The sequence below is a fragment of the Protopterus annectens genome, chromosome 9.part0 (genome assembly GCF_019279795.1).
Source record: "Protopterus annectens isolate FY-2018-M chromosome 9.part0, PAN1.0, whole genome shotgun sequence".
NCBI lineage: Eukaryota > Metazoa > Chordata > Ceratodontiformes > Protopteridae > Protopterus > Protopterus annectens.
The window spans coordinates 1,323,798,367-1,323,821,226 of record NC_056743.1 but is presented as its reverse complement, the minus strand read 5'-3'; the positions used below and the strand labels follow the sequence as shown (position 1 = coordinate 1,323,821,226).

Here is a 22,860-nt window from a genome sequence, read left to right as displayed (position 1 = left end):
AAGGGGAACGGATACTGCACTCCTTAGATGTGCACAGACAACTTAGATTTTACTTGGACAGGACTAAACCTCAAAGGAAATCTGAACAACTGCTGGTGGCATTTGTTGCATGGGCAGAGGGGAAGGCTATTTCAAAGCAAACCATTTCTAAATGGATAGGCCATTGCATTAATTTCTGCTATAAGCACCATGGAAAAAACTATCCCACAGGGGATTAGACCCCATTCAACCAGGGCTGCATCTACCTCTACAGCCTTTCTCAGAAGTGTCCCTACCAGAGACATCCTCGAAGCTGATACCTGGAGTACTGCACCTACTTTCACCAAGCATTACCATTTGCCAATTTTCTCTAAATCCAGAGCTGGCTTTGCCACTGCAGCCTTGCAGGGCCTTATAGCTGGTCCTAATGCTATCTAAATTTCTCCTCCCATCCTTGGCTTTGGGAATCTACCCAAATGTAATGACTGCAGCAGTGAAACACGAAGAACATAGTACAGTTGTGCACACTTGTCATAAATGTAGATGTTCGAGTGTATTTCCTGTTGCAGTCCTGGATGTTCGTGTTTCACTGCTGCAGTCATTACACTTGGGTTATCCTGCCGTCAGGTGGTCCCGCAGTTGGCCAGAGTTCTAAAGTCTTGGTCTGGCGCCAGTTGCTGTCACCTCCTCCCTGAAGTCAGTGCATCAGGGGTATATAAGAAGCTGCTGACGCCATTTTCTTCAGTCTTTCTTGCCGCGCGGTGCCCGAAGCAAAAGCAGTTCGCAAGTGTCGGTCGGCCGACTCCTGAGATATCTATTTTGAATTTCAGAACCAAAGTCTTCAATAAAGCTAAGTACCCCGTTGGGGAAACTTTTTCTTGCCTCAGACCGATGTCAGTAAAAGTTAATAATTGTATTTCTTGTGGGAAGCAAATACCACATAAGAATTTTCATTCTTACTGTATTCCATGCCTAGGCCCAGATCATGACGTCACTAGTTGCCGGTTTTGTGCTAGATTTAACAAACGCACTATTAAACATCTGTTTGATTTTGCTCGCCATTTCTTTGGCCAAAGGTTTAATTATAACATGCCGTCAGAACAACCGACTACCGGAATTCACAAAAAATGCAAAGACAAGAGGACAGGCATCCGAGGCCCAAAACTGACGACGAAGCCTCTTCTAGGCCAAAATACCAAAACCAGCACCGGGGAGAAACAAAGCCAATAAATATCCAAAGTTCCAGGTCACTCCTTAGTCAAAAGCACTCCTTGGTATCCAAAACACTCCTTTATTAACGCAGACAGTTCTCTCGTTACAACACGTTTTCGTTGCTGAATGCAACTTCATCAGATAGCATCAAGAAAATTTCATGAGGCTTAAATACAACAAATAACAAGCTCTCTAATTGAAACATTAACTAATTAAAGAAACAAGCTTAGAAAATTGTGTAATATAAGCAGTACATGAGTCTACTAAGCACTAAAATATCATACAATGCAGTTAAAAAACGTATAAAATGTACTGATCAGGTACAAGAGATATTACCAAAGATACATACAAAATATAAAATATTAAAAAAATCCCTTGTATCCATATTAAAATATTATTTAAAAAGAAAAATATTTAAACTGAAATAGCCTTTAACTTTAAAATAGGCTTGATGGATATGTAGTCATTCAAGCCTGGTTTTTTGTTTGATTCCAGGGAAATTTGCCAAAAGGTCTCCCTTTGCTCCAAATTTACAGAGGGATATTAGAGAGTACAATGAAGGCTGTCAGTATCCCACACCGCCTTCTTACAATGTGCATACTCAAAAACAACACAGATCAGTATCCTATTCAGAACAAGCATTGTATGAACAGGAACAAGTAACAGATAGGTCAGATGAATGGGTGGTTGATCCACTCCCTAGGAGATCCGAAAGGATTCGTAATCAGCAGAAAACACCACAGTCTTTTTCCCCCGAACGTCCCCCATACAGGGGGGACATGAGGAACAACAGGAAGGAGTATTAAATACCACTTCCACTGGTAAAACAGACACTATAGAGATAGTTCACAGTGCTACAGAAGATGCTGATTTTCCTTATATTATATGCCAAAAAGGTGGTTATTCTATTTATAATTACAGCCATTTACACATTACCGACACATTTTTTGACTTGTTTACTAAAGGACTTAAATATGTCCCTAGCAAGAGCAGTAATGTTACACAAGTTATTGTGGATTTGAAACTATTCATCAGAAAACTCAATCTGGAGAATCTTATGGGCCACAGTGACTTAACTAGACAAGGCTACCCGCACAGATGCAGTACTTTCAACCCTCCACTCCACCCTCAATTGAAAAATTTAGAAATGAGAATAGAACAAAAGATTAGGAATTACAGTAAACACACTAGATTCGTTCCTAACTTAACCCCTTCTGAAAGGCAACTTTTGGACACTTTGAGACAGGATACAAGCATTAGAATCATGGAGCCAGACAAAGGAGGGGGCATGGTGATTATGGACCAGGTTTTGTATGAAGGTAAAATGAATAGTATACTAAATAACCAGTCCAGATATAGTATAGTTTCACTCAATGAAATCAATATAGCCTATAAAAAAATTGACTTGGCTATAAAACATCTTCTGGACATAGCTGTTATAGATCAAAGTACTTATACTTTTTTACACAATGCTGAACCGAGGGTACCTTCCATTTTCGGGGTACCCAAGGTCCACAAAAAAATGTACGACCCTCCTTTAAGACCTATTGTCGCAGCCCAGGGTTCAAAGACTTCTACGATTTCTAAGTTCTTGGACTATCAGTTCAAGAAATTGTGGCCTAAAACTAACCATTTACTTAAGGATTCGTGGGAATTCTTGAAACAAGTAACCCCCGATCTAATGGTACCTAATTTAAAATTTGTGACCATAGATGTAGTGGACCTGTTCTCGGTAATCCCACACGAAACGGGCCTGCAATGGTTAGATGAAGCTCTCACATCATGTCCAAAGGCTAACAACCAGGATAATTTTTTGATTATGAGTCTTATGAAACTAGTGTTGCATTACAATTTTATTTACTTTGCAGGTGAATATTACAAGCAGACCTCTGGGGTCGCTATGGGGGCTAATTGTGCCCCCACATATGCGGACATTATTCTCTCTATTTGGGAGAATAAGTATGTACTCAATAGTCTTTATAAACAACATTGGGTCACTTATTACAGGTTTCTTGACGATATCTGTATTTTTTGGACAGGACCAGACACCCTTATTCAAGAATTTATGGATTACTTGGCTTCTACGACAGATTTCCTTACATTTACACACCAAGTCTATGAGAATAGGGTAGAATATTTAGATGTCCTTCTTAGTATAGATAGACAACAAGGGTTTAAATCCACTGTCTACAGAAAGCCTACATTCTCCAACAGTTATATTCATTTTAAAAGCTTACATCCAATGTACCAAAAAAGAGGTATCGTCAAAGGTCAATTTGTTAGAATATCACGGATGACCTCCAATGAGGAAGATTTTTCGTTAGAATGTCAGAAATTAACTAGCATGTTCCGTGATAGGGGCTACCCGGAGGAACTCATCAACAATATTAGGGACCAGGTGAGGGCTGGTAGAGGGGACAGATTTAGCCCGGTCTTAGGTTCAGGGATTACTTCCTATAGTCAGGGCACAAATGACTATAATTTAGAATTTAAGCAAGCTTTTATTACACAATACAGCACTAATTCTAGTCATATCAGGGATATTATTTCCAAGGAGTGGGATACATTCTTGAAAATTACTGACTTATCTAATTTACACGGTAAAAGAATGAGAACAGTTTACCGTAAAGGGAAAAATATAAAAAGTATGTTAGAACATGGCCCTACTCAGAATAATTTTACATGTACACGTAAGGGTACCTTTAGATGTGGGACTTGTGTACAATGTTCACACATCTTGCATGATGAACAAGTGACCCTTTTAGCACTGAACAGAGTGATCAAAGCCAGGGCATATTACAACTGCAACAGCCAACGAGTTGTGTATTTGGCTATATGTACAAAATGTCCAGCATATTATGTGGGGAAAACTGAGCGAAGTCTCAAACGTAGGATCTGAAGTAGGCAGACTTCATTCGTCTGCAACCTGTGGGTATCGGATCCGACCTCGGATCCGAGCCGGCAATTCAAAAGCTTAGGCTCTGAGCTCCTAGCTCCTCCCTCTTACCCATAACCCCTTGCCAAGCCCTGACTGACCTCAGATTTCGTTTGCCGCTTTTCAAGTAGCTACGGATTCTAGAGCTCCTGGCTTTTGTTGAAGAAAGATAAGATTTTTTGACTAAAAAAGTTTTGAAAATCTCTATTTTCGTTATTGATATAGTTAGTGTTGAGTGTGTATAGGCTTTCCTCTCTCTTTTATTTAATAGTTCTCTGGTTTTGCGTAGTTTGTTTGTGTGTGTGTTGTGTTAGGCCTTAGGGTTGTGATGTCTGAAGCCCATAAGGCTGTTTTCTCGAAATGTACCGAGTGTGGCCATAAGCTGTCCCCAGCGGATGGCCACACTGAGCGTCATCTTGGGGTTGAACACCTGTCATCTGGTTGTACCATTTGTGCAGGGTTCAACCCCCGGGCTTTGAGGGAGCGGAGGTCGAAGCTGGTGCTGGCGGGTCTTTTACCTCCAGATACCGCCGCCTCTGCCCTTCCACTCAGCAACCTGTTGCTGTGGGTTCTCCCTCCGGCTGGGACTCAACCTCCCTCTAAGTTGCCGGAGGAAGGAATCCTCTAGGGAGAGAGAGAAGGAGAGGCACAGGAGAGGCACCACAAGCGGAGGCGAAACTTCCAGTTCGCTCCTCCATCTAAGCGGGCCTCCCCTGTGCCTTCTAGCTTTCCTCCTCCTCGGCTCCACTCCCCTCGGTTCTCTCCTGGACCCGAGGAGGAGGAGGCTAGGAGGTCTCCGAGGCGGCTCTCTAGGTCCGCTTCGGTGGCCTCCACCTGGTCAACTTTTTCCATGAGTGAAGCTGATATGGACCGGATGATGAGGAAATTCATCCAGGCCCAAATGCAAATGGGAGTGCTCCTAGCCCCCCCCATCCGGGAGGGGCTTTGACCCCTTTTTTCGCCCCCTTGGCTCCTTCTCCGACCCATACCATGGGTTCGGAGCTGTCGGCGCCGGGCAGACTTGGATCCGGGGGTGGGTCGGATCCGATGGGTCGGCGCACCTCGGATCCGTCCCATCCCTTGAGTGCTTGGTGCCGGACCCGACCTCTGAGCCGAGGCCGAGCCTCGGATCCGAGGGAGCTGGTGTCTTCGCTCCGTCCAGGTCGGAGCGCACGGTCTCGGATCCGGCGGTTTGCTCCGACTCCGATCCGTCGTCGGATCTGAGTGGGTGTCGGCTCTCCGGGTTTAGCGAAGCTGGCTCCCTTTCGGCTTTCGACGTAGTGGAAAGGGCACTGTTGAGGACATCCGGACCCCCGGTCCCTGCCACGGCTCCATCCCGCACTCCCTTGCAGTTGGGCCAGGCCCCCACCAGCCGGTCCCAGGGACAGCCCGCCTCGATGTCCCAAGTGGTTCCCTTGGAACATCCAACTGCTGAAGAGTACTCCTCGGAAAGCCCCCCCGATGAAGTACCTCGGAAGCGTAAGTGCAAAAGGAGGCACATGGACTCCCCCGAGTCCGTTACTGAAGACACAGGGGGAAGGCTCCCCTAGGTCACCCCCTGAGGACGTCTCATTTGGAGACATTATGGAGATGTTAAGGATCAGGGGGGGTGGTCTGCCCCCAAGGCTTCCTCGGACGAGTCTGTGTTCTTGGAGGCATTCGAGGCGGGCCCTTCTACCTCTTGGGTGTCCCCTCCTGCTGACCCCCTGGTGGATCTTATTTCCATCAGAGCGTGGAAGGATCCGGACACCGTTGAGCCTATCCCTAAGCGCCCGGACCGCATCCTTTCCCCTCCGGACCGCACTCACTGGAGCAAGGGCCCCAGTAGATGCCATGATGATGGCTGCAGCCTCGAAGAGGGAATTGGCCCAGGAGAGTCCCTCCATGCATCCTCCGGGCAAGGAGTCCCGCTCGATGGATCGCATTGGGAAGCGAGTTTTCAGTTCAGCAACCTTCTCCTTGAGAGCGCTGAACTACATGGCACATGTCATTAGGATGCAGTGGGATCTGATTAAAGAATACGCTGCATCTCCCCCGGAGTCCATGTCGAGTGAGGATAAACAGGTATACTCCACCCGAATGGCCACTCTCAGATCAGTTTCAATACATCTATGCGGCTGCTTTCTCATGCTACTGAGGGAGCCGCTAGAGCCAGCGGAGCAGGCCTAGTCATGAGGCGACAGGCCTGGCTCCGCCATTGTGATTTTGCAGAGCCCTTCAAGGCGACCTTCGCGAATGCCCCCTTCGATGTTTCTGCCTTGTTTGGCAAGACTGTTCGCGAGACATTAGTCCAGAGCGAAAAGGACGGGAAGACGCTGTCTGCCGTCGGAGTCCGCTTCTCAGCTCCCCAGAGGTCCTTCTCTAAGAACCAAAAGGGACAGAAGAAGATGTGGTTCCGGAAGTCGCAGCAGTCCCAACCTGCTCTGGATAACCAGTCCTTCCGTGGCAGAGGAGGACGGGGAGGTCGTCGTGCTAGAGGCAGGGGCTCCTGGCAACTTTGGGTCCAGAGAACCTTTCTCTGATAGACCCACGCAGCAGCCCTGAAGGGTTGCCCGGCTGTCCGTCTCTGGAGGTAGTCGGGGCGGTTTCGAGGCACCTGACTTCTTGGGAGTCCATCACGACGGACTGTTGGGTGCTTCATGTCATATCCAGAGGTATTCAATTCCCCTATTCAAGGTTCCCAAATCTCGCAGCCTCCCAGATGTTCCACCCGACCAAAGGGAGGCGGCAGCTGTCGAAATCGAACAGCTGCTAGAAAAAAGAGCCATCCAGCGCGTCCCCCGAGATCAAACCGGATTAGGGTTTTACTCCAGGTTCTTTTTGGTGCCAAAGAAAACGGGGGACCTAAGACCAATCTTAGACCTTTCCCAGCTGAACCTGTCAGTAACCAAGCAAAAGTTCCGGATGGTCACCCTGCAATCTATACTTCCCCTCTTGAGGGGGAACGACTGGATGTGCTCCATCGACCTCAAGGACGCGTACTACCACATTCGGATGGACGGACGATCCAGGAGGTTTCTTCCCTTCCGGCTGGGAGCCAGTCATTATCAGTTCAGGGTCCTCCCCTTTGGTCTCACCTCAGCCCCCAGGGTGTTCACCAAGGTGCTAGCGGTGGTAGCGGCCCACCTGAGGCTCCAGGGATTACAGGTCTTTCCGTACCTGGACGACTGGCTCCTGACGGCATCATCAAGGCATCTTCTGTGCTCAGCCAGGGATTACTTTCTTCAACTAGCCCCAAGGCTGGGCATCATGATCAGCTGGGAGAAATCTTTACTGCACCCCACACAAGTTATAGATTTCATAGGAGGAAGACTAAACACCAGATCAATGCGAGCCTTCCTCACTCCAGACAGAATTGCCAACCTGAAGTGTCATGTGACAGCGGTCCTGCAACCATCTCCAACTGCAGCTTCGGTCCTGAGGGCCCTAGGTTCTATGGCGGCAGCTATTCCGCTTCTCATTCATGCTCGTTTACGCATGCGGGTTCTTCAATGGACCCCTCAGGTTCAGTGGTCCCCTCTTTGTTCCTCTCCCAACGCTCCGATTGCGGTCAGCAAGGCGTGCAGGGACTCCCTTCTTTGGTGGCTTCTTTCTCCGGAGCCCCTGGCAGGGAGACCTTTTTGTGCTGCATTTCCCCGAGCCACAGTGACCACGGATGCTTCTTGCCTCGGGTGGGGGGGGCATTCTGCGGGAAAGATTGTCCAAGGCACGTGGAATCCCACAGAGACGTCATTGCATATAAATGTCCTGGAAATGAGGGCGGTGCTCCTAGCGTTGCAAGCACTTCACCACGTTCTTCCTTCAGGGACTATTGCGATTCAGACAGACAACATGTCGGTAGTCTGGTATATCAACAAACAGGGAGGAACCAGGTCTTACCCCTTTGTCGAGAGGCCATGAGAGTCTGGGAATGGGCAATTTCCACCAAACGCTTTCTGGTAGCAACGCACATTCCGGGAAAGTCCAACATCCTTGCGGACAAGCTCAGTCGCACCATTCTTTCTCCACACGAGTGGTCTCTCAATCCTCAAGTAGCGAAGAAGATTTTTGCCGTCTGGGGCAACCCTGTTGCGATCTTTTGCCTCTCCCTCAAACGCCAAATGCGACAATTTCTTCGCTCTGCTTCCCCACCAGGGAGTTCCCGAGATGCTCTGGTGCATGCTTGGCCTCCCGGTCTCCTTTATTCCTACCCTCCACTTCCTCTGATGCAGAGGCTTCTGCAGAAAGCCAACAGTTTGGGGAGCAGAATGATTCTCATTGCCCCGTTCTGGCCTCGTCAACCTTGGTTCCCCTTCGTATGGTCTCACAAAATCAATCCACCCTGGATTCTGGATCCAATTCGGATCTCATCTCCCACCCTCTGGGAATGTCGGTTCCCAATCTGCACCCTGAAGTTGACAGCTTGGCTGCTCCAGTTCCATCCTTAATTAGGACTCCGGTATCTCATCACCGGTCAAGGCCATTTTAGTGGCAGCTCATAAACCTTCCACCAGGCAGGTTTATCGGAGTAAATGGAAGAGATTCTCTATTTGGGCGGTACAGAGAACTTTGGATCCTTTCTCGGCACCTATGTCAGCGGTGCTGGATTTTTAACAGACCTCTTTCATCAAGGGGCTAGTTCTTCCACGATTAAGGTACAATTGGCAGCTATCTCGCATTATCACATTGGTCATGACACAGGTCCCCTTATGACGGCGAAATTATGCAAAACATTTCTCAAAGGGGTTTTTTTGTTGAGGCCTCCAGTCAAGGAGGTTGTACCACCTTGGGACTTGTCTTTAGTTCTGCAAGCCCTTACTGCTCCTCCCTTCGAGCCTGCAGCTTCTACAGATTTAAAGTACCTTTCCTGGAAGACTGCCTTCTTGGTAGCTATCACTTCAGCCAGAAGAGTGTCTGAGCTTCAGGCTCTATGCCGTCAAGCCTTACCTTTCTTTCTTCCCTGATAGGGTGTGCCTCAGGACCAATCCATCTTTTCTTCCGAAGGTCTCTTCTGAATCCAATATTAACCAGTCAATTAATTTACCTGTGTTTTTTCCCCAAGTACTCAAACAAAGGAGAATACAAATTGCATTCCTTGGATGTTCATAGACAATTACGTTTTTATATTCACAGAACAGCTGGTCACAGGAAATCAGATCAGCTGTTAGTCTCCTTTGCTAAATTTGCTCTGGGTAAAGCAGTATCTAAAGTCACACTATCTAAGTGGATTGCTAATTGTATTCTGCAGGCATATGACACTTCAGGTAGACCTGCTCCTCAGAGGGTTACGGCTCATTCTACTAGGGCAGTTTCCACGTCAGCCGCCTTTAAGTCCCGTGTATCATTGGATGATATCTGCGCGGCAGCTACTTGGGCCTTGCCTCATACTTTTATTTCTCATTATAAGGTGGATGTTGTTTCTAGAGGAAGAGCATCCTTTGGCTCAGCGGTGCTCCGAAACATCCTTCCATGACGCCCAAGATTCAGGTAGCTAGGGACTCTGTCCCACAGGTTGCAGACGAATGAAGTCTGCCTACTTCAGATTTAGAAGTTATGTACTCACCATAACGTTCCATCTGAGTAGGTGACTTCATTCGATGCAACATCCTCCATCCCCCTGACCTTTATAGAGTGAGTATTTATGCTGTTTTAGTGTACTGTAGTCAGTATTTTGAGGCAAACTCAATCTGAGGTCAGTCAGGGCTTGGCAAGGGGTTATGGGTAAGAGGGAGGAGCTAGGAGCTCGGAGCCTAAGCTTTTGAATTGCCGGCTCGGATCCGAGGTCGGATCCGATACCCACAGGTTGCATCCGAATGAAGTCACCTACTCAGATGGAACGTTATGGTGAGTACATAACTTCTAAATATACGAACACATGTATGATGTACAAAAAGAAAACAATAATAATGCTTTGTTTAAGCATACACTTACATGTCCCACAGCTAGGTATAAATTTTTTGTTTTGGAAAGCATATACAGGGACCCTAGGGGAGGACCATGGCAGGCCAGGTTGGAGCAAAGGGAGACCTTTTGGCAAATTTCCCTGGAATCAAACAAAAAAACAGGCTTGAATGACTACATATCCATTAAGCCTATTTTAAAGTTAAAGGCTATTTCAGTTTAAATATTTTTCTTTTTAAATAATATTTTAATATGGATACAAGGGATTTTTTAAATATTTTATATTTTGTATGTATCTTTGGTAATATCTCTTGTACCTGATCAGTACATTTTATACGTTTTTTAACTGCATTGTATGATATTTTAGTGCTTAGTAGATTCATGTACTGCTTATATTACACAATTTTCTAAGCTTGTTTCTTTAATTAGTTAATGTTTCAATTAGAGAGCTTGTTATTTGTTGTATTTAAGCCTCATGAAATTTTCTTGATGCTATCTGATGAAGTTGCATTCAGCAACGAAAACGTGTTGTAACGAGAGAACTGTCTGCGTTAATAAAGGAGTGTTTTGGATACCAAGGAGTGCTTTTGACTAAGGAGTGACCTGGAACTTTGGATATTTATTGGCTTTGTTTCTCCCCGGTGCTGGTTTTGGTATTTTGTTGTTCTTTACCAGCTTTATATCCTCTCTTTTTTTTTGGCTCTTCTAGGCCAGTCGCCGGTTCTCAGTGAGGTGCTTTCACAACCCCTGACACCCGCTACCTCAGAGCCACAGGCCACGACCGACTCCCACGTGGAGTTGCCTAGGCCTCTGGATACTCAAGGTGTTGGCCCTACAGAGACTAACCCTTCAGATGGGTCCGGAGCCGCTGAGCAAGCATCGGCTTCTGAGAGTGTTTTCAGACCTTCACAACTTACCATTGCATCTACAACCAAGTCTAAAACTACATTAAAGACAAAGAAGCAAGTACAGTATTCACCTGGACAGGCCTCCATGCCTAAAAAGCAGATGCTCAAAATGGCCAAAGACTCAATTACTCTGATCAGGGGTTCTCATCCCACTCCTGATAACAGGCCTAGGCAGGATACAGACTATGATTTTTGACCAGGTTTCAATATATTCTGATTCCTCTTCAGACCAGAGATATTCTTTACCCCCCTATGAGGACTCTGATGCTGAAGAATCAATTCCTTCAGCCTCTCCTCCTGAGGATTACTCTTTTGGGGAAACTTTACATACCATGAGGGAGCATTTCCATTGGGAGTTCCAGGATTACTCAGAATCCAAAAAAAGGCTCGGAGACTTTCTTTTATTGCCTCAGTACAGGCCCCTTTCTGTTCCGCCAGTGTTGGATATTGTGGATGATGTGTTCTCTGAATCCAGTTTAAATCCAGATTCTTTACCCCCTGCTCCAGTCAAGCCAGACAGGTTCTACAGAGTCCCTGACTCTCACAAATTTCTTTATAAAAACCCTGCTGCTGACCCAGAAACTATTTCCCAGGGTCCCAAAGGGGTCAAGGCCTCCACGGCTAAAAATCCAGGTCCCTCGGACAGGGATTCTAGAGCATTAGATAGATGGGGGAAGAAAGTTTACACCTCTGCAACTTTAGCAGTAAGGGATTTAAACTGCCAGTTTCACATGCTTAAATATCAACAATATTTACTGTCTCAGTTAAAACAGAAAATGAGTACAAGTGCAGAACAACCTGATTTTTAAGGAAATGCAGGATTTATTGCATGCAGCTGAACAAGTGGGAAAGCATACTTTGCAATGTGGTTTTGATTCATTAGAAGCTTCTTGTAGAGCAGCAGTTACAGGATCTGTGATTCGAAGACCTGCTTGGTTAAAGGAAGAAACCTTAGCAGATCATGTTAAGGCAAAATTATTGGATGCTCCATTACAGCAAGATATTTTATTTGGTGTTAAGGCAGAAGAGGTATTAAAGAAAATGGAGGATAAGGCAAAATCTATGCAAACAGTGAAGGATTTCTTACAGGTACAGCCACCAAGATTTACAGGAATTGGCCTACGAAAAATTGGTCCTTTCCAGTGTCAGACAGGCCACAAAGAGAGGCAGATACAGATGCCCAAGAGGCAGATCTCAGCCCCAAGGCTCTTACTGACCACGACAGTGGGGTGCTTCAACCCCAAAAGGAGATGAGGACAAGTCACAACCTTACAGGAAACAGTCCCAATGACTTCCCCCTTCCAATGCTAAACTCTTTCCTTTTGGCAGCTCCCTTAGGGGGGAAACTAGCACTTTTTTCAAAAAACTGGCAAGCAATCACTCAAGACAAATGGGTGTGAATATTGTGTCTCAAAGTTACAGGTTCCACTTTCACACTTTACCAAGGCTAAAAGGTATGCCAGACCTGCCACACAATCAATGGGCAGAGGCACAAAAACAAATTACAGCTCTCATGGACAGGAGAGCTATTCAAAAAGTACCACAGCAGGAACAAAGAGAAGGATTTTACTCAAGACTCCTCCTGGTCCCCAGAAAGGACAAAGTCTGGAGACCCATACTAGACCTTTCAACTCTAAATACTTACCTGGATGTTCCGAAATTCAAAATATTGACACTACAGCAGCTTCTTCCCATGTTGGGCAAGAAAGCTTGGCTTGTTACTTTGGACCTCAAAGAGGCACACCAGCATGTCCCTGTCAGACAAAATTGTAGAAATACCTCAGATTCATAGCTGGTTCAATGCACTACCAATTCTCTGCACTGCCCTTTGGCGTATCTACTGCGCCCAGGGTCTTCACAAAGTGCCTGGCACCAGTAATTGCTTTTTGCAGACAAAAAGGAATTCAAATATATCCATACCTGGACAAGTGCCTGATTCAAGCGGAGAGCAAGGACATTCTTCTAAAGCATCTGGCATTTGTAAAAAAGTTGTTAAGTTGCCTGGGGTACACAGTAAACAAAAAGAAGTCAAAACTAGTGCCCTCATAAGAGATAATATTTCTGGGTGCCAGCTTAAATACAATGGCCCAGATGGCTTATCTCATGCCAGACAAACAAGGACAATTGACTCAGTATTTTCAAATGATGGCAACAAAGTCCCAACTCCCTGCAAGAAAAATTCTGCAGGCCTTGGGATTCATGGCATCCTGCATTGTACTAATTCCATATGCCAGACTGCATATGAAGAAATTACAATGGTACCTAAAGTGTTTGGACTCAATACTCTCACAACTTGGAAACAGTAATACCACTAATTCCCTGCCTACAACAGGAGTTTTGATGGTGGGCACAGGCATGTCACCTCAACAAGGGTCAGCCTTTCACTCTTCCAACAGCCAAGCAGACTTTAACAACAGATGCTTCGGATTACGCCTGGGGAACACACATGGCAGGAAAATGTATTCAGGGCAAATGGACCACAGACCAAATGCATCTTCACATCAATCAAAAAGAGATGATGTCTGTACAAAATGCCCTAACAGCTTTCAAGGACCTTCTGCATCCAGGACAGTTACTATTAAAGACAGACAACACCACCATAATGTGGTACATAAACAAGCAAGGGGGCACTCATTCTTACCCCCTATGCAGACAAACCATGACCTTGTAGAGCACAGGTATAATTTATCAAGTTCATCTGCAAGCACAATTCCTGCCAGGAAAGAAAAATACTCTGGCAGATGACTTAAGCAGAAACATCGTGGATCCTCACGAGTGGAAATTAAATCCACAAGTTTTCAGCATGATAATACAAAAATGGGGGTGCCCGGACATAGATCTCTTTGCTTCACCACCGAATTGCCAACTACAAAACTTCTGCACAAGGACTTATCACACACAAACATGGAAAGTGGATGCTCTTTCGTTCAGCTGGAAAAGCCTAAACGTTTCTGCCTCTCCTTTCAAAGGTACTCCTAAAAGCCAGACAAGACAAACCACAGATGATTCTGATTGCTCCAGACTGGCCACACCAGCATTGGTACCCAATCTTAAAGAACTTAGCTCAAGGCCCACCTTGGATTTTGCCTCAAATTCCACACCTTCTGACTCAGCAAAACAATCAGATCCTGCACAGTCTTCTCAAAATCTTATCCCTGGCTGCATGACAGATTCATTAGCCAAACAGACAACACCTCTATCTAAAGCTGTTATGGATGTCATTTTGGAGGCCAGGAGGCCTAGCACCAGGAAATCTTATTCAGAAAAGTGGAAGAGATTCTGTGCCTGGAACCAGGCTCAAAGCCTTAACCCTCTTATCCCTAACATTCCTCAGATACTACAATATGTAACTGAGATGCTGGACAAAGGACTATCCTTATCCATTAAGATCCACGCTTCTGCCATTTCGGCTCATTACAACACAGATCCTCCTATTTTCTCTCATCCATTGCTAAAGCAGTACGTCAGAGGGGCTAAAAACATAAGACCGCCACGGAGAGCACCAACTCCTACTTGGGACCTCAATTTTGTCTTAGAAAAACTCACTTTACCTCCTTTTGAGCCAGCCAATTCATCAGATTTAAAATATATATCATGGAAAACTGCTCTACTACTGGCAATAACCTCAGCATGAAGGGTCTCAGAACTACAGGCACTAATGACAGTGGAACCTTTCATCATTTTCCACCAAGACAGGGTTTCTCTAAGAACAAACCCTTCATTTATGCCTAAGGTGGTATCCAGTGTGGCTCTTAACCAAACTATTCACTTGCCAACATTTTATCCAAATCCCCAGAATAAAGGGGAGAGAATTCTACATTCCCTGGACATACACAGGCAATTACGCTTCTATTTGGACAAAACAAAAGCTTTCAGAAAAACTGAACAATTGTTTGTATCTTATGCTGCAAGCTCACAGGGAAAGGCTATTTTAAAGCAGACCATTTCAAAGTGGATAGGACACTCTCTCAAGTTCTGCTACACACAGCATGGGAAACCTGTACCATCTAACATTTAGACCACATTCCACCAGGGCAACTGCATCTTCTACTCCCTATCTTAGAGGAGTACCTACCAAAGACATTTTGGAAGCTGCAACTTGGAGTTCAGTGCACACCTTTAGAAAGCATTATCACTTGCCTCTTTACTCTAGATCCAGTGCTGGCTTTGCCACTGCAGTGCTGTAGGGCCTTATAGCCACACCAAATCCTCTATAGAACCAGCCACCCTGACTCAGCTTTGGGATTCTACCCAAGTGTAATGACTGCAGCAGTGAAACACGATGAACATAGTACAGTTTTGTACCTACCAGAAATACAGATGGTCGAGTGTCTTCACTGCTGCAGTCCTGGTTACCCACCCGCCATCCCCTCTTTCTTAGCTGGGTCTTATCTATATCTTTCTACACTATACTACCTATGTGGTGTATTTGCTGGTTACTGAAGGTTTTGTTTTTACCTTACTGTATGTTTTGTAAGCAATATGTATTGCCTATCTTTTTGGGGGCACCTGACATATGAGGTAAGAAAAACTGAAGAAAATGGTGTCAGCTGCTTCTTGTATACCCCTGACGCACTGACGTCGGGGAGGAGGCGACAGCAACCGATGCCGGACCAAGACTTTGGAACTCTGGCCGACTGCGGGACTGCCTGATGGCAGGATAACCCAAGTGTAATGACTGCAGCAGTGAAGACACTCTAACATCTACATTTATGGTAGGTATAAAACTGTACTTTACCCTCCCACCAGCCCCCCGACTTCTTTTGGCTATACCTCTGGTCTCCTTTACTATACTTAAAAGCTTTTTGGTGTATTTGCTTTTTTGTTGACTTTCCAGAACCAAAGCACAACCCTCCCCATGGCTGCAGAAAACCACTAAGTCAGAAATGAAAAACGGGGATAAAGCCTGGGAGCACTAGCGCAAAACCAAAACCCCCTCAACTAGACAGAAATTTCTAGAACTACGCAATAGAGTCAAAACGCTAATAAAACCGGAGAAATTCCAATACTACCAATCTGCCCTAGACTCCTCCCAACACAGCCCCAAACAATTCTGGTCCTCCATAAACTCCATCCTGCACCCAGGTAAAGTCAGTACCCATCCTCCTAACATCCCTCACCCCTCCAAAAATATTGCTACCTCATTCAACACACACTTCACACAAACCATACTATCACTAGTTAAACAACACAACCCCCCTCCCCTCCAACCCACACCTTCAGCTAGTAATCTCCCCACTGCCTTCTCTTTTTCTTCTGTACCTAACTCCAACATAAAAAAAAACTCTTAACTAAACTTAAGCCCACCAAAGTAGCAGCAGACAACCTCCCAAGTGAATACCTACAAATCGCAGCTGATGCTCTGGCCTACTCAGTATCCATCTTGATTAACCGATCTCTGTCAGAAAGTTACATTCCCACACTGTGGAAAGTATCACATATAATTCCCCTCCACAGAACTAACCAATTACCGCCCCATAGCTATTCTCTCTCCACTCTCCAAAATACTAGAGAGATGCATACACTCTCAGGTCTCAGACTACCTCCTTACTAACAACCTCCTTTCCAATACTCTGCATGGTTTCCGATAAAACCATAGCACCACCACTGCCTTACTCTCCTTTACTAACACTATCCTTCAGCATAAAACAATGGCTATCTCTCCTCTGCTACTTTCCTAGACCTATCTAAAGCATTTGACATGGTCCCAAACAAACAATAACCTATCCTTCTCTCAGTCAGTCACCAACTGGTTTCAGAGTTACCTGTCTGGCCGCCAACAATCTGCTGTATGGCAGAATGACATATCTCCCCAACTACCTGTCTCCATAGGGGTTCCCCAAGGATCCATCCTTGGACCTCTACTCTTCTCTGTTTTCACCAATAATCTAGCCTCTGCCACCAAACGTGGCACACTCATACAATATGCATATGACTCCTTCTTCTGCTCAGCCCAGTCCCTACCCAAACTGCAAAAAGTCACACAGGAAGCCTTTTCCTCTGTTGAAACTTGGTTATCCGATGCCGAATTAATACTCAACCCAAACAAAACTAAACTACTGATCTTCCGACCCACCAAACATACCAAAACAACTCTCACTTTAACATCACAGCAAAAGACAACACCACTATATACCCAACTGAACACACCAAATTGCTAGGAGTGGGAATAGTCAATAAACTAAGCTTTGACATTAACATATCCATGACCATAAAGTCCACAAAATACTAGAAGCATTGTACAGAAATAAGCAACTTCTCACCAAAGCAGCAAAGATTTCAATAGCAAATTCCCATCTTATCTCCACCCTACTTTAAGCCTCTCCAATATATACCAATCTAAGGCAATGCGATCTAAACAAAGACCCACTACAACAAAATCGACAAATTCTCCACAAGGGCATCCTACCATAGTCACCACTGTCTCTCACTTGCTGAACTGAGCTGGCTTGAACTCGCTCACCTCCTTCAATGGTATCAACTCTCACTCGCCCACAAACTAGTAAACCATCCACTAAATGACCCATCCCTCCAGAATCTACTCCAACCCTATCTTACCACCAGACCACTAAGATCCAGCAACAAAGATCACTAAAGCCAATAACTCTGCTGGTGAAGCACTATTCTCTTGCGCCATAGCCAAATTATGGAACTCCCTCCCATTCACAATTTCCTCCGTACCATCATGCACCCACTTCAAAACTTTACTATAATCGCACCTAAAAACATGCTGGCTATGCCCTTGCAACTCCCACTCTAATATCACCCACCCCATCCAACCACTACTTTTCTTTCCACCCCACTAGCTACCTTGATTATAGCAAGCTCAGATGCTCATAAGCCTCGTACTTATTATACAGCAGGAACTTCTAATTGTAACATTTGTTAATGTCTGTTATGTACTTCGCAGATAAAGATTCTAGTTGTCTACTGATCTACTATGTTCTTCATCTGTAAAAATGTTTGTAATGAATTGCTATGTTAATCAAATTGTTAATCGGTATGTAATACAATATAACTACTGTCTGTTTATTTTAACTGTAGAGCTTTTCTCCCCAGGCCTCTGCTGAAAATAGACCTACTTCCAATCGGACACTCCCGGTCAACAAGTGTAAATAAATAAATAACTAACTAAATAAATAAATATATTCATTTTATATATATATATATATATATATATATATATATATATAAATAATTGCTTCCCATTAAGGGGGGCACCTGATATCTGAGGCAAGAAAAACTGCTGTAATGGCATCGGCTGCATGCTTTATACCCCTGACTACCTGACATCACTGAAGATGAGACAGCAACCGACGCAGGACCCAAATCTTTGATAATCAGGCCAACTGAGGGCTACTGCAAGCAGATAATCCAAATGTAATGACCGCAACAGTAAATACACTAGAACATCTACATTTATGGTAAGTGTACGTAACTGTACTTTCTGTAGTCACTGTTTGGTAACTTACACAAATATGGTGCAGAGTAACATTCCCAAACTTTGGGCTTAGTGGTGCCTGTTGATCTCTGGATTCTCATTTGGCAGATCCCTCCATGTTTCTTACCATCCTGCCTCTGTTCATCAGTACAATTCCCTGTGTAACTTTGCTGATTTCTTTCTTTGATATACTGTGTCACAACACAGTGTAATTGTATGTAATAGTTAGAAACTGTCTCAGATTGCAAGATAAATGAAGTTCAGGATGTGGGATGATGACATTCGGTACAATGCATTGGGAAGGGAAATTCTAATTTAGAAATATTAAACAATTGTGAGTAGTGTACATTTTCCACCTGCGGAAAAGGCTCCTAGAACTAAGATTGATAAAGAAAGCACAGCTACAGCTGCCTTTAGCAATGGAAAGGTACATTTAAACATCAATCCAAGGTTGAATGTAGAGAGAAGGGAAAGGTAATGCAGTGTGAGAACCAGTTCTGAGTACATAGTCATTCAGGGTGAATATACAAAGTTTTCACAGGCCAGATGTTTTTGACAGGAAATGTTCTCTTTTTGGCACCATAAATGTATCACTGTGGAGTGTTTTTTGACCCTTGAGGTTAAAGTGACAGGTTATGCACATAGTATCCTAGTTTGTTGTGCAGTTTTCAGGGCTGTCTGTGCTGTAAGTAACCGAGGAAAACGTACAGAGATAGAATTTTCTGAAGTACAGATTATCCAAAGTGTTTGAAACCTGATTTTGCTAAAGCCTTGTGTGCACATTTTCACAAAACTCTGACAGTTAGCCCAGAGGATTAAGGCAATGAGCTGTTAGCAAGCTGCTCATGTGGTCCAGGGTTCAATTCCCTCTGTCGCCATTTGCCTGCTGTGTGACCTTGAGCTTAACCAGGCAGTGTTTTTCACCTGTTGAGGAACTGAGTTAAGGTTTTCGGTAGTCTGCTGTAACTTGCTTATGAATCTATAGATATATTAACTTCTAAAAAGGAAGTCTTACTTATGCTGGAAAACTAAGTGTTCTTTTTCCACACATTTGTATGATCTCATAGTTGGAATATATTATGTATTGGGTAACTGACTAGGTGCAGGGTTGGGGAACGGGCTTACCCCATCAACAGTGTTGGGACTTGTACCACCTACAGAAAAGCCAGATATATTCAGTGTTTCGTGCATTAATTTGTGACTGATCACATATTTTACTGTCTTCTGATATGAACAATTTTGAACAGTAGTGTATGTGTGTGAGTGGTTTGATAAGAGGAGTTTCACTTATAGCTAACTAATTTTGTGGATGTTGAGTTGTGATATTTCTTTGCAGGTTGGCCCAAGCATTTGTGAAAATAATAAGCAGAACGTTTTGAAATACTTGAGGCCTTAACAGTCTCTCTCTCTCTATCTCTCATTGGCAGGTTGAGAATGTTGCCAAGAAAGAACATGAAAAACATATTGCCACATATGCCTGTCAGAGGCGCACACCACTGCTCAACCACAACACAGTCTTCACGGTAAAGTATCACCGAGTTTCACAAAAAAGTGTGTTGGTGGCAATGAGAGAGCACAACTTGAGAGAAATGCAGTGTGATTACAATAGTAATAAGTATCTGCACAGCCAGGTAAGGTAAGCAATGTTAGATGGCACTAGGGAAGAAACAGAAATGTAGCTTTTGTTGCAAGTAGTTTTGTAGCATTGTTTGTAAATTGAAGAACTAGACACCTGACGTAGGGGATGTTAATATTTAGTGGAACTTGGGAAGAAAAGAAAGGATAAAGTAAATATTAGCAAATATGAAAAAAACTGAGAGTGAGGAGAATGGTTAGGAGAAAGTAAGTAAGATGTAGTATAAGGTGAGGTGGATAGTGTTTAAGAACAACAAAAGATGAATATTGGCCAAGATGGCGCTTTAAGACAGGCTACTGACAGTCAGATCTACCAGAGGATCTGATGTCCTAAGTAATGTCTTCATACACGTTCAGATCTCCCATCTGCCAGCTGGTACAAGAACCAAACTGTGTACATGAACTGCTGGAGAACTAGGTTCACAGATCAGGCATAGTTCTTTACCTAGGTTGTCTGGAAAGTTAAGAGTTCTTGATCTAGAGTTTCTAAGCCTGCTGTCATGTCCCAAGGGGAGGAAGAAGGCCCATCGCGGGCCAACTTGCTCTACTAGAGAGTAGAGTCCATGGTGTTGTATTGCCAAGACTGGAGAGCGAATAAATCATAGTGGATGCCCCTCAGGTACTCGAATGTGCACAATATCTGATGATGTTATTGCACATTGCTGGCTCATAGTCGAAGGAGAGAGGAGAATGTCAAGGAATAACAAAACAGCCAGTGAGAGTGCTAAACCATCCTTCCACCATATCCTGTTTTGCAGAAGAAATGTCATTTCCTATGGTAAAAGTCCAAAATAGTTATTTCAAAGTAGTCGAAAAGGGAAACTAGCAAGCTAGGGGGGTATAGACTAGGGGCAACAAGGCAAAAAAATAGAAAAGATCCAGGTGCCTGTTTGAACGCATGTGTTTCTATTCCTGCTTCTTCTGCCAGAAATAATGGTGTGTGTGTGTGTGTGTGTGTGTGTGTGTGTGTGTGTGTGTGTGTGTGTGTGTGTGTGTGTGTGTGTGTGTGTGTGTGTGTGTGTGTGTGTGTGTGTGTGTGTGTGTGTGTGTGTGTGCGTCTGTGTGTGTGTGTGTGCGTCTGTGTGTGTGTGTGCGTCTGTGTGTGTGTGTGTGTGTGCGTCTGTGTGTGTGTGTGTGTGCATGTGCGTCTGTGTGTGTGTGCGTCTGTGTCTGTGTGCGTCTGTGTCTGTGTTTGTGTGTGTGTGTGTCTGTTCTTTCCTTATCACAGTTTTATAATAGCATTTCCACAGAATCTGATCACATCTGTGTTCTGTCAGACACGGTGCTATATGTCGGTAGAAGTCAGAAGTAATGTGTGTGCTTGTTTTAAATGGTGTAGTAGGTCTGTGACAAGGCAGAGGTGCACTTCTGTGTTTTAAACATAAAATACCTGTAGTTCCGCATTCTACTGTTTCAGAAGTGATAGACCCCTTACTGAGAGTCTATCAGTTACAAAAATAGTGTTATTATCTAAAACCACAGATCTTGAAATTCAGTACAATGTTCTTGAAATCTTTTTGCCAGAGAGTTTGTCCATGGACCACCCATGATGTGGTACTTTGCCCTCTACCTATGCCTGTAATTCAGACTAAATGGAATCCTCTGAGTTACCACAACTGCAGACTTGGTATGCATTACCTTTCACATCACTTTACATTTGCGTCATGGCAGAAGGAGACAATAAGCCTACCTAAACTGCACTTTTAAGTACATTTAATAGTTTTATAGATTTCATAGATATTCAAAGGCCAACCAAGTCTTATGACAGTTTATGTTGTCTCAGAACCCCCCCCCCCTTATGCCACACCTGCTTTTCTCCAGGAGGAACATATTGGTGAATGTAAGAAAAAATGTGTGGATATCCATCCAGTCATCTAGGTTATGCTTAAAGGAAGATAGTGAGTCACACTGCTTAAATGGGGGTGAAGCTTATTTCAGAGGTTCAGGATCTGCTGGGTTTTAAACCTGACCCCCCACCATGTTTTGTTTATCTGTTGATGAAGATTTAGGTGCCTGCTTTTAGTATTCGTGAAAATATTTAACTAGCATTAAGTCCCAGGCAACTGTTTCTCTCATGGTGTAGTAAGTAAGAATTTTAAGCCAGTAATCGTTTCTTCATATTGCAGCATCATTCTTGGTGATGGTAGAATACTGCTTTAGGTTAAGACTGTACCTGCTCGAACACATATTCCGAGACCTTCATCATGTCTGTCTTCGTATAGTCCAGGGAGGTACGTCTCACGTCATTTATACTCACATACACTTTGACTTTGTCATGTTTGTACTTGCAGTGCAAAGACTAGAGTGCATGTGTAATGTGGTGAATGCTGGCACCAGATAGACAACTGAGCATGACCTTTTTGCATTACCTGGTGTGTGGTACATCAGTATGTCTCAATATGTAGTCACTTATAAGCAGGATATTGGATTGGTATAAAGGAGAGTGGCCTGCTCTAAGACTGAAGAGTTGCTGGCTGCAGGTGTAAATATGTTTTGGTCAAATGCTGTCATCACTCCCATCGTGCAATATGGATACATTAGTGCTCAGAGTGTGAACTACAGCAATGCGTCGGTCCTGATTTTTATGACAGTTTGACATGTTTGGGTAGATGTGTATTAGAAAACATTTTTTGAATTTCATTTTTTTCCTGCAAAGCACTCACAATGGCAATGTGTGCTAATTCTTTTTAGAAATTAATCTGTTTTTGTGGTCATTCCAGAATCCACATGACTATCATCCAAAGGTACAAGATTAAGTCTGGCGTAGAATGCATAATCCTTCTTGTTGCAGCAGTGTGCTTTTTCTATCACTAGGTTAGACGTAGTATGTTGCACTGCAATAAACGGCAGTGTGACAGGACCTGTGTGTG

General features: G+C 44.2%; 1 protein-coding gene across 1 annotated transcript in view; it reads left to right on the top strand.

Annotated features, from left to right (window-relative positions):
* Positions 1-22,860, top strand: part of LOC122810668 (DNA nucleotidylexotransferase-like) — a 233,921-nt gene that overhangs the window by 99,805 nt on the left and 111,256 nt on the right. Inside the window, exon 4 of the mRNA XM_044082236.1 lies at positions 19,783-19,986. Within this exon, the coding sequence (XP_043938171.1) occupies positions 19,783-19,986 (204 nt within the window). The remainder of the gene's footprint in view (positions 1-19,782; positions 19,987-22,860) is intronic.